The sequence below is a fragment of the Anarrhichthys ocellatus genome, unplaced genomic scaffold (genome assembly GCF_004355925.1).
Source record: "Anarrhichthys ocellatus isolate YVR2014 unplaced genomic scaffold, GSC_Weel_1.0 scaffold92, whole genome shotgun sequence".
In the NCBI taxonomy this organism is placed as follows: Eukaryota; Metazoa; Chordata; class Actinopteri; order Perciformes; family Anarhichadidae; genus Anarrhichthys; species Anarrhichthys ocellatus.
In genome coordinates, this window is record NW_022280122.1 from 437,706 (window position 1) to 450,660 (window position 12,955).

Consider the following 12,955-nt stretch of genomic DNA (forward strand, 5'->3'; position numbering starts at 1 on the left):
TTAATTGATGTAATTCCAATAATCTGTTCTCCAACATCATTTCTGGGTTGAATTGAATTGAAACCGTTCTAGATTTGACTGTGAAACAGCTTGTGATTGGAGCCTGATCCTACGTTAAGATACAGAGCTTCTCCTTGGCATTGTTTCTAGGCTGCTCTCTCTAGGGAGCCACACAAAGACTCAGCTGTGAATGTAGGCCAGAGTCAACACACACTTTCATGCCAGGATGCGTACAGTACACATCTACACACACAGAGGGTTTATACTGTAGATATACGGTCTTCATCCTAACCATCTGTCTCTGTCTCTGTGTCTGTACTCTCAGGTCCTCTGCTGTCAGGAGAACCATCTTGCCAGTCAGGAGAGGTGAGGGACGAGGCCGGCCAATCGGAGGGGGAGAGATGTTGGGGCAAGGGGGCCACGTTGCCCTGGCTGTCATGTCATTAGTGCTGTTACTGTGTCGCGAAGCAGCACCTATTGAAGTCCCACAAGACCGTAAGTCATTCAGCAATCATCAGATCTGTTTTAACACAATATGGTACAGCAAATGGTGATCAAAACCTATGACCATTCACAAAGGCGCTCAATGCTGCTAGGACTGCTGCCGCCCCATTGACCTGCTGTCTGGAAAACAGCACTTTGAACAAACAAGAATGGTAGTACTGATTATTCCATTTGGTGTCAGATTCTGCAAAGCATTTTTAGCTCACATTTTACAAATTCTTCAAACTGCTGACACAAGCTGACACAGAACAATGGAGATGTTAGTTAGTTTGCTCTGTCACATTGAAAGTTGGTGCTTCTTTCCCTTTGAGAGGTGTTTTGCAAGTCCATTGGATCATGTTTTTGTTGGCATTGTGAGCTTAAAGTGAAGATAGGAAACATGGTGGAGAGAGGGGAACACAACATACTACACTGTGTTTTAGACTACTAGACCACCAGGATTCCCAGATTTACACCGCTTGTAACAAATTCAACAAATGTTTTTGAACCTGACCTTTATTTTGACAAGGCCCAGTGATAAATGCATCGTCATGCTGTGGCAGCTTTTTCTGTCAGTGTGCAGTTGAGAGACTTTAAACCTTTAAAATGTCAGCTGAATCAGATGAATCCAACACCATGTGAAATAAATAGAAAATGCAGCTTGGGCTGTTCAAAATATCATTTTTCGGGCTTTAGAGCTTAGGCATTAATCAACAGCCAGTATTCTGAGCATACTGTGCTTCCCACACACAGGCTTTACTTTAGTGGGCCACCCAGGTATATTAAAGGTCGTCCAGGTATATTTAGCAACCCATTTTACACATTGACAAAAAACGAAACAGAATCCCAAAATTGGAGAACCTATACAGCGAACGAATATCCGAATAGTCGAATATTGAGGGCCAGCCCTCTATGCAACACAGTTGTCAGTGGAGCTCTGCAGGATACTGCAGGAAACTCAAACCAGAATCAGCATTGTTAATCCCAATGAATACCATATCCTTAAACCAGACAGACACTGATATGAAGGGATCAAGCCCCATTATAGCCTCAAATTGGTTTCATCGATTGTGGTGCGACGTGCAGTGTGTGAGGCCTCATTAAACACTGAACAAACAGTCTGTGGAGTTTTGACAGGCATGGAAGGACACTATCAAGTTGTATTTTGGGAAGTCTAGGATCCAGTGTTTCTGGAGCTCGACCTATACCAGGGGCTAAAAGTCAAGATATTGTGATCTCTGCTACATTGATTTTGTGTTTCTTTTAAGTCCACCAACTCACAGGAGCAACTCCTTAAGGTCGTCTTGGTAAATGTTTCTTTAACCTTAGAATCACAATTCTATCATCACCAACCTGTTGGCTATCACATGATACCGCTGGGTTTGGATGGGCCCTTTAAATAATGAAACAGTGGGTATTAGCTGTTTGCTCTAAGTAAGGCCTCTTTCAAAGAGTTAACTTCTTTGTTTTCTCTAAAGAAACCAAATTAATGACATTTTTTCAAACCAGTTTTCTTATCACACAATAAAAATCTCGAATATGTTGACAGGATTTAGAGCAGCGGTTCCCAAACTTTTTAGGCCACGCACCCCCTTCTACATCCCGACTGGGTTCACGCACCCCCAATCCCCCCCACCTTAAAAAAAAAAAAAAGCAACAGAGCCGCATTACGCGGTCAGAATACTACCACAACACGCAGCCTGTCTCCGGCAGAAATGCGCTCACCCAGGCCGAGCAACGAGGAACATTACGCGGCTACAATACCTCCACAAAGGCCCGCGTGTAAAATCCGGGAGTAACCGTGACTCTCTTAAGGGTTAGGTTTGGGTGGGGACGTGGCTTCCTAGTGGAAGTTATGGTTAGGGTTAGGGCAGGGTTAATTCGATGGATACAAATAAATAAAATATACGTCCATAACACCCCGCCACTCTCGGCTCATACCTCCCCAGCAACGAGGCACATCACCCGGCCACAATACCTCCAGAATGTCCCCCGGGTGAAATCCGGGACTTGGTTTTATGGTTCCGAGTGGCGGGCGCTCACCCGTTGGCGCCGGACGCGAGGTCTCCAGCCGCCCCCGCCGTGAGGCACCCCATCGTCAGGTCTGTCAGCCCTCGGAACAGGCCGCGGGGCAACAACTTGTGGGTGGCGGGGGTAGAGGCGAGGCAGATCACAGAAAAATAATAAAGACTAGAGTATGGCAAAGATATGTTGATGAGAAACGTATTTGTAATACGTCAAACACAAACGTAATCAGAGAGAAAATACGTTTATGGTCAAACGTAATTGATAGTGGTGCCATTAACATTTGATTATCATGAGAATAGACTGCTTCAGATCCCGAGGTGATAGCGTATCACTTTGGGTGGCTCCCAAATTCAAAAGTTCCTAGGTTTTCTTTGGTTCCAAGGCACAGATATTAATATATTATACAGCTACAGTCCCGACACAGACACATGCAGTCACACATACTCTCATACCTGTCCATTATGACTCGTGAAAAGAGCCTGACTGGATTCTGCTGTTAAATGGAATCCTGAGGGGAGTTGGGAACAAAAGCACAAAGGAGAAAGGGAGGAGTCGTGCCTTTTCTTCCTCTCACCACACACACACACACACACACACCCAGCGAAGATGAATGTTTCACAATTGTGTGATGATAAATGATTTGATACTGAAAGCCCCAAGGACACCTGGCCTATATGTTGCATACACAACTGCATGCTGTCACACTCGCAGCAGTCAGCTGCTCTGTCTTCTAGTCCTCTGCCCCCCTATGGCGCCATCTCTCTCTCTGTTTTTCTTATAAGCCTGACCTTTCAACTGTGGACTTCTGATGGCCTATTGATCTGATACACGCACATGCACACACCCTGCCCAACAGAGACCGTTTGGATAATACCATTATGACCCAGTGACCTCTCCTTAATGTATTCTCCACACTGTGATAAACTGACAGTCAAGGATTTTATTTATTTATGACAATAAACAGAATCAATTGGTCACTTCTACATAGATTCATAATTCAGTATGATACAGTGTTCATGTTTGCTGCATGACCTGCTGTGTGATATTGCATGTGCAAACACACTGTTGGAGTTGAACACCTTCTTAGTTATGTTTTTATAATAGGCTTTGGTGCAAAATGGAGATGACGGAATCGCTTAGATGAAAAAAATACACAGAATAACAGATCAGACAAAGACGATAAGTCTGGAAAAAAAGGTTATAAGTCAAAGTTTCAAAGTGCCTATTGTTGTACTTTATTAAAAGCTTTATGTATAAGCCTGTGCTTCAGGTAACTAACCTTTTTTTCAAAATGCTTCAGTTTAAACATCATCGCTAGACAGGTTTTAAAGTTCTGGTCCACGATTTCAAGCAGCAGAATCAGAACCAGAAGCGACACAGAGGTATCTGCTGTCATATCACCGGACTACAGAGCAGCTTCTCTGCTCCGTACTCCCTCATAAAATACACTTCTTTGTGCGACCCAATGTAGAATGGCAATAAATATTCAGATCAAGCATGTTTACACATAGTGGACAAGGAGTGTGACTTGGTTCATGGCTTTCCAGTAGCTCTGGATATACACAGCAGCAAGAACAATGTTAAAATGGGTCTTCTGATTGCACGATTAGGTGTTGAACGTATATCAAAAACCACCAGCGATCCATTTTTCAGTTTTGCAATGCACCTCATCATGTTTCTCTATTTCCAAATGATGCTATATGGCATGTCAAACCCCTAATGGCTCTTCCCTTGTGGCTTTCTGTCAGAGCTAACTACGGCACCACATGCTCCACAGAGTGTTGATGGTTTCATTCAGTAGACAGGATGAGCAGCCCCATCCCCCTCTGTTCCTTATGCCTCCTTATCGGCTTCACAGTAAACTGCACTCCTGACCTTTATTGATGAGAGCTTTCTGCACATCAACACACGTTAACACACACACACACACGCACACACTCCATTTACACATGATAATATCTAAAGGGCTATTGATGAGTGCTATTTACGTTCAGTAAAAATGTTCTATTGTAGTAGACAGAACACAGTCATCATTATTAACTGGATCAGATATACAAGACAAAGACATAATAGTGAATAGCAGCATGGATGTGAGCATGCATTAGTGCGCACACAGCACACCCCTTCTATCGGGGCTCATCTGTAACACAAGGTCAGGCTAGGGGTCGCTTCATCTTTGTGTGTGTGTTCCTGTGTCAGTGGAGAAATCAAAAGCAGACCAGTCAGGCAAACATAATAACAAATATATATCTACACAAAGAGGTATTTAGTACATTTACAGCAATTAGTCAAATGTTCTTTTAAATTCTTATGATCTTTGGCTCCAGTTGAATAATTAGTGTTGCATTACATTACTTACAACAAAAAGTCCTGTTACACACTAAGATTCCTGAGTAAGTTCCCTGTCTTTTTAGCAGACTGTGGCTATCCGTCAGCACAACACTTTATTTAAAAAAGTCAGCATTTCCAGCATTCATTACAATATGACTGGATGAACTAGATTTATACTTTATATACAGTATGTACTTATGTATATAGCAGTGGCGGGCCGTCAGGGCCTGCAAGGCCTTCTCTGCTGGCCTAAACAGAATCACAAAGCTATATCTATTTTATAATTTAATAATTTTTCTTAAATACACTACATGTATTATAATTTATAAAAATATTTTACCCATTATCTTATTTTCTCATTGCACAGCTACTGTCTTCCTCAGTTGCTCTGCTTCCAGCCCGCAGCTTGTTTTATGTAGAGCTTTTATCCAATCAGATTTCACCTCTGTGTCTCTAGGTAAGAACAGAGGCAGAGGCCTGCAGACTCTCACCTGCAGCCAGTGCAGATTAAAGTAAATGGAGATGATATTGTTGATTGTCATATTCTTCAACCAATCAGATCTTTAGTTTGACATGTTGGGCTTATTCTTTGAGTGTCAGTGCCTGCGAGCCGGCCTATAATGACGTCAGCATAACGTGCAGCTCAGTGTCCATGCAGCTCTGCCGCGAGTGCAGAGTGTGCTGTGATTGGTCAGTGGGCGAGCACGTGACTATCGTGAAATGAAACAGCAGAGGCTGTCGGGTAGTGAATCACATCACGTGATGCAGCTCAGCCAATCAAATATGGGCATTCTGACTGAGCGAGATTACCACACACCATGACACAGGGGGCTGAGATGAGGAAAGACATTGCAGAGCAGTACATTCAACGTTGAAGTTGTAAAAGTAAAATCCTAAAATGATCTCTTTGGGCTTCGGCTTGTCATTAAGGAGTAATGGTGGGTCCCACAGCCAGGCCAGCTGAGAACCACTGTCCTCCATGAGCGCAGAAAAATTATATTTTCCTGAATATAAGCTTCTGCATTTTCCAGATGCTCTACTACTATTCAAACATATTGCAAGTCTCGTACCGAACGTTACGTACATAGGTATGTACATTTAATACATGTACAAATGTACGAACATTTAATACGTACACAGCCTTAGAAACTGATAACTGTGGCGCCATCATGTGGTTATAAGGTAGTATTTCAGCTGCAGGACAACAGTGATAGCCCAGGTATAAAATGCACTGACCGCCACTGGTATATAGCAAATGGGACAAAATGATACCACATTACTCAAAGTCTTTTCTGACACATTGAATCCACTTTACCACAGTTACCACCTCGTAGCACCCAGTAATGTATCACTTTCCTACAAATTGAATATGGTTCGAAAATGTAATAAAACCCAATAACTCAACCAATAGAGGATAAAATGTCCTGACTGATGTTGTAATAACGCTTTTATCAATAATGTTATACCTTATTACGTTATTGTGAACCATTCTCAACACAAAGGGATGCTAACTTTGCCTAGTCAGGAAATAAATCACCAGGAGTGTAAAAAGTAGCTAGAAAATCAACATTATACTTTTATTATAAGTTAAAGCAGTGGTTCTCAAGCTTTCTTGGTGAAGCCACCCTTAAAACTAACTAAATATATGATTTCATTCCCCCCCATCATAATCCATGAGGGTGGACTAAAGTAGAAGTCAATAAATTTGTACTAAATTTAAGGATTAAGGTCAACCTTTTTCATCATTTCAAAATGGATTTGAAAGCAGACATTTCATAAGATCAGGCGAGGAAGAGGAGACACTTCATTCAATAAGAATCCCTGTTGACTCAGATGGAAAAGAACATTTCATGGAGATTGAATTGACTGTTTTGCCTTCTTTAACAATGACAGGGATTTTAGTTTTAATGCATTTTTCCATGATAACAACGTTTGCAATCTGTTGTAAATTTCAAATTTAAAGCCTAGAGTTCACAATGTCAACCATTAAATCACTGTTTTCAGTAGTAAACATGACATTAACAGTATTATACATTTTCTATATTTGCACACTTTACATTTCCGAGAAAAAAGCATCACTTTTTACATTATTACATCAAAGTTCTTACATCATCAGTTCAGTCAGGAAATTTTATTATGTTATTTCTCAAATCATTGCATTGGGTAACATTGCATTTTCGATCAGGTTAGGTGTCAATTATATTACATTTTCAGGAAATGATCCCATTATTGGGTGCAACACACCTCACTGTATACTCCTCACTTTCATTGGCGATGCAGCAGAGGCGGGCCTTGTATTTTATACCTGGGCCTTCTGTGCTGTCCTACTGAGCTACGGTTATTTCTTTCTATTGGTGTAATAATACACATATTCGTTTTAAACCGTTCGGTACGAGGCTTACGAACCGAACAATACGTTTGAATAATAATAACGTTAGTGCATTTGGAAATATAATGTTTTCGATGGACTGCGCTCACGTAACAGACAACGGGATGTGTGACCTTTTGAACCCGGAACATTAACAAAAAACCGAAATAACCCCGCGATGACGGGATGCTTCTTCATTAACGGACAAGTCGAATCAATGTAATTAACACAATGACAAGAACCAGTCGCATAAAATTGTCAAGCTTGACAAATCAATCCGCTGTCGGCGACTGAAACACCGGCTGGCGTTACGGAAACAGCGGGCTGACGGCTCACCACTGCGATGCAGTAACCAAAACACATTGTAATCACGTACAGAATCTGGCTGCCGAAGAAAAACGTGTCATGGCCCCACTCACTGTGATGAAATGAAATGAAAGTCGGAAGGAAACAAACTGCCTCGTCACCAGCAGTAAGCAGGACATCTGTAGCCTCTCCTGTGACTTTTATTTTGTTAAGTTAGAAAACATGAGTGGGTCGCCTTAAAGGAACCGTTCCCTGTCAATCATCATGTCAACAGTGTCTGCAAATCCTTCCACAACTACATCAGTAAAAACTACGTACAGTGCAGACCTTTAAAGACTACATGTACTGGCCTCCTGAATACAGCAGATTTATATGCAGTTATGGTTAGGCTTCCATTCTGTTACTAATCCGTTATTTTCAATGAAATACACAGTTATGACACTGTGTTATAATCTAAATCATAACTTGTGTGTTGTCTGTCTCCTCCTTACTGCTCTCCCTTTGCTGATACGGGAACGCCTTACAGGTGAGTGATCATTTCTGTGTTTCATTCTGCAGATCACAGTTCTCTCTCTAATGATTTTATAGCATTAACTCTACACGGCATAACTGTAAGCTGAAACAGTGGTTCTCAACTGGTCCAGCCTAAGGGTTCAACCATCAGGTCACAGTAGGCCAACGTAATACCCACTCTGTTTATTTCCATCCATCCAATGCTAACCATTAGGTATGATATCACAAGATAAAAACAACTTGTTCGGTCTACTAGATATTTTTTCCAACATATTTGAATAGGTCTGATAAAAGAAAAGTGGTTTTCCGGCTGGGTTTCAACTCAGGCCAGTACTTCACTTTATAATACTCTTTTTCCATTTGTGTTCAGTGTAGGTAAAACTAAGTTGAGTATATACTGTGTCATACTGGTGTTCACCTGTACTGTAAAGTTGGTTAGCAGTCCAGGAGGACAGAAACGGTATTTAAAAATAAATTCACTTTTAGAAAATTCACTAAATTTCTTTGACAAAGCTGCACCACCGGCTTACTCAGAATGCACCTGTGCCAGCTGGGAACCACTGAGTTGAACATAACATAACATGAAAAATATGTTATAACATAGTACTATAAATGTTAATATGTCTCTAATACGATTAACAATCACATTACTATTTGTCCATGCTTCTCTCTGTCTCTCTTTGGCTTTACATTGGACTAACAGCAAAGATCCTGCAAGACCGTAAGTGTTTCTTTTTAACATTACTAATGTTTCTGTCCCACCAGCTCCTAGCTTGTCGCTCCTAGCTTGCAACAGTTTCTTTTTTATCTTGCTAGAGGTAAAACACACTCATAGAAAAAGAATAGGGGTAGAATGGACATTAAACAGTTTTTGGTCCTTTGACTAATACAAAAGAAAATGTCTTCTGTTGTTTGTTGTTATGGTGACAACACACGTCAGAGGAAGTGTTGTCGCAGCTAGCCAGTAAGAGAGCGGACGTAGCTCCGGAGACAGATGGCTGGCTAGTTAGCTAACTGCGACAATGTCCATCAGCCTGCTGTTTAGCTCATTTTCTATAACCAGCGTAGCACTAAAGCATGGTGGAGCTTGCAAGCTAGCTAACTAGTCAGCTAGTTAGTTGGTTTCAGGAAATGAGCCAAACAAAGTTGTAACTAATATGGCAATAGCAATGTGCTTTCCTGTAGCAACAGTGTTTAAATGAGGCATTAAGTTTATTTTACTCATTAACTCTTGCTCTCTGTGCTTCGTAAGTTTTCTACTCCAATGCTCGTTTTAATCGTTACTGCAAAACCTCAACCAAAAACTTGGTTTACTTTAAACGAAAGTTAGCTGCCTACAACTATCATAATGGCAACAGTACACATATAAATGGCCGCCGCTCCGACCATCCTGCTACATTGATTTGAATGAGAAAGCCCCTTCTACTCCTAATCTATTTTTTGGTAAACACATACTTTCCATTTGTGATTTAAAAAAAAAATGCTTTCAAATCCCCAACATTTGTTAATGAATGAGAATGAATGATGGATTGAAATAGTCGAACAGATCCTTGGTTGGAAGAAACAGTAAATAATGTGCATTTGAAATACACTAAGGGAACACCAGCATTATTTAAAAGCAGTACAGCATTCATAACTCAGAGGTGGTTTAAAGAATGTGAGTCTTATGATGCTGAGGAGTAATTTCCATACCAATTATCTCTCATAGCCCGGCTTTTATCACTACCAAGCATACTATGAAAATACTCTTATGGTTGCCATAGCAGCATGAGGGATATAGTCCTTTTTCAGTTGTGGATGAGATTAGTTGGAATAGCTTCAATTACAGATCTCTGTCCTTTCTGTTAGAAAGGAATTCATTGGTGTATCAGCCACAGAGCCTTCTTTCAGAGCATCAAGCCCCTCCTTTAATCCAGCAGGCGGCTGGCCCTCTGAAGAGCTTGTTATCTTGTGTTGTGTGTACAGTGTCAGTGTGTGTGTGTGTGTGTACTTGTGTACAGTTAGAGACACAGCCTTGCAGGGCTCAGTGAGCTGGAAATGCAAAAGGGCAGAAAAATGTTGGCTGCGTGGTGTGTCTGTAATGTTGAGGGGTTTGATGAGCCGTTAAATATGTATAGTAGACTGAACACAGTTGGGGAGGTGGAAACTATCATCTGTTTATTTATTTTATAAGAACGGAAAGTAGGTTCAAATTGATATATGAAAGATATATAAATCAAAAAGATAAATTATTGGAGATTAAAATGTTAAAAGGTAAGATCATATTCCATAACTTCTCTAACGTCAACAAATCCCATGAAAAGAAAAATAGTTGTGTGTATCAATGTGGGATTGACACCGTCCTGAAATACACAAATATTCACCAAAACAACAAATGTGTATTAATCCGCCACTAAACATAGTCCCCCAAAAAGCAGTATTTCTCGCTGTTTAAGAAAATTACTGAACCCTCTTTTTAAGATTATGTGTTTCAACAATTATTCATAGTGATCCATTGTTTTGACATTAAGAAAACTATAGAATAACACCAGTTTTATCCTGCTTCAGAGCAAAAAAAGGATTCTGGGTAAATGGCTCAATATTAAGTAGCTTTTTACATTTGAAAATGGTAATGTTGATCATTGGTTTAAAACACACATATTCAAATATCAGTTTATAACTGATGAATAAACATAGCGGGATAAAGCAAAGCAGCAGTTTATCACAACTGGGGTTGTTGTTACCATTTATTGTATTAGTTATGAGGATATTTACTCACCATGGTAAATGCTGAGATAATCAACTGTACCTGCACTGGTTGATCCAGGAAGTCAGCTCTGATGGATGCTCAGGGACAGTTTTACTGTTTGCCTTTTTTGTCACTTCCAAATAAGTCTGTGTACAATCTATCATCTGACTGCTTGTGTCTCCACATTGGACGCATTTTAGTAATCTCAATATTCATAAGGTCATAAGGTTATCACAGCTGACTGAACCAATTGACAGAGCTTCAAATAGAAATCAAAGATGTAATAAACGTTTTCTTGTATTTTTTACTACCTATGAGTCTTTAGCCAATCAGCATCCTTGTGTGGACTCAGGGATCTGTGATTGCAGTGTTTGCTGTAAATACTGGGGATCATAAAAATGACTGAAATTTCTTAAACTCCACTGTAATTGGAGGGAATGGCTTTGTTTTTGTCGAATCACAGATATATCTGATTCTGTTTGTGTCTATAAACACACATAGGAGTCACTATTTCCCTGTCACTGGGGTTGGTGAAATGTTCATTTAAGAGCAGTATGTAATGACATGTAGGAGGATGGATGATAAGGTGCATCTGGGTTAATGTTGAGCTAATTTCCCATAAACTCTTGAACCTTACATTTTCTCTTATGTCACTTTAAAGTTAGTAAAACATTGTCTCTACACGGTGAGACAACTTTACTGACACAAATGTTTCAGTGAAGCTACAGTGTATGATGACTTACACACAAACCAAAGATATCGTGTTTTTCATGGCTGCTACTGGACATATTGGAAACTAAATCCATTTTTTATGGCTTTGTCAGCTTACATGAGCTGGGTTTCAAGAGGTATGCTGGTGGCCTCCCTTCCTCTTGAGTTGTAATACTGTAACACAAGAAATTGGTATATTGATCTCTAGGAAAGCTTCCTCTAAATCGTTATATCGAACTATTAAAAACCCATGTTGTCTAAAGAGCACACAACGCTGTGTGTATGTGTGTGTGTGTGTGTGTGTGCATTATCTGTGCACAGCCTTATTATCACTGTAACCTTCTCTCTGCCTGTCCCCTCCCCCCACAGTGAAGCAGCCCCCCACCATAGTCAAACAGTCAGTGAAGGACTACATTGTCGACCCCAGAGATAACATCATCATCGAGTGTGAGGCCAAGGGCAACCCAGTGCCAACGTAAGCAGTACACACACACACACACCCACCACCCACACACACACACACACACACACACTGCCCTCACAACACGCTCACACACATGTGTCCTCTGCTCTTTGTTTGGAGTTTTATGAAATACATCAGTTGTAGAGACACAAGCAGATAATAAGTAGAAGGAGGTAGAAAACATATTTAAAATGTATTTTTGAATAAAGATTCAATTTACTACAAGACTGCATAGTCTGAACATTAAAATTCACCTCCAATACAATGGAGGTGAATTAAGGTAAATTTGACATTAAAAAAGAAAATTAAAAGCCTCTGTCCTAAAAAAGTGTCCCCATAATTCCCCAGGTGTAGAATCGGTGGTTCACAGACCAATGGGTGATGTCATGGTGACTTTGTACATATTATATATACAGCTATGGTTTATTAAATGGATGTTCATACACAAGTCCACACGTTACCACGGTTGCAATTGCGACAATACATATAAAATGGCCGCTGCTCTGACCATCCTATTCCCTTTCTATAGTCCTTCCATTACCTCCATCACTCTGTCAGGCCTCCACGTACCAGCAGCTCTCTCTGTCATACCGTACTTTCTTTTGTAGTTGTTTTCTGGAAAACTATGTGCTGTGTTTTGTCTCTTCTCTCTTTCCTACAGTCTTATCTGCCCTTGTAGGCTAACTTGAACTTTTAACTAAATGTTAAAATGTGGTCATCAAAACACAGTTGACACCAAGTCTCAAGTGGTCTGATACAATGTTTTTTCTCTCTCCATACACACCTGGCATCAAAGTACTTTCACATCTGAGACAAATGTGGTATGTTAATGGTATTTTTATGATGTACATTCAAATCACACACACACACACACACACACACACACACTGAGTCGCCAGTGGTTACATCACTGGGGGTATGACCAGCTCAGGACAGTGGTACATTGTTTATTTGGAGACAGATTGGCTTTACGTAAGACACACACACACACACACACACACACACACACACACACACACACACA

General features: G+C 40.5%; 1 protein-coding gene across 22 annotated transcripts in view; it reads left to right on the forward strand.

The window, feature by feature from the left end:
- nfasca (neurofascin homolog (chicken) a) overlaps nucleotides 1-12,955 on the forward strand; it is a 166,526-nt gene that overhangs the window by 99,116 nt on the left and 54,455 nt on the right. For 21 of the 22 annotated variants that reach the window (XR_004213773.1, XR_004213774.1, XM_031875560.1 and 18 more), the window contains 3 exons: nucleotides 326-495; nucleotides 8,733-8,750; nucleotides 11,838-11,943. Coding sequence is in view for 20 of the 22 variants with exons in the window: in XM_031875560.1 (XP_031731420.1) it covers nucleotides 402-495; nucleotides 8,733-8,750; nucleotides 11,838-11,943 (218 nt within the window). In the remaining 2 variants the exon portion in view is untranslated. The remainder of the gene's footprint in view (nucleotides 1-325; nucleotides 496-8,732; nucleotides 8,751-11,837; nucleotides 11,944-12,955) is intronic. The other variant, XM_031875563.1, reaches the window with a different exon arrangement.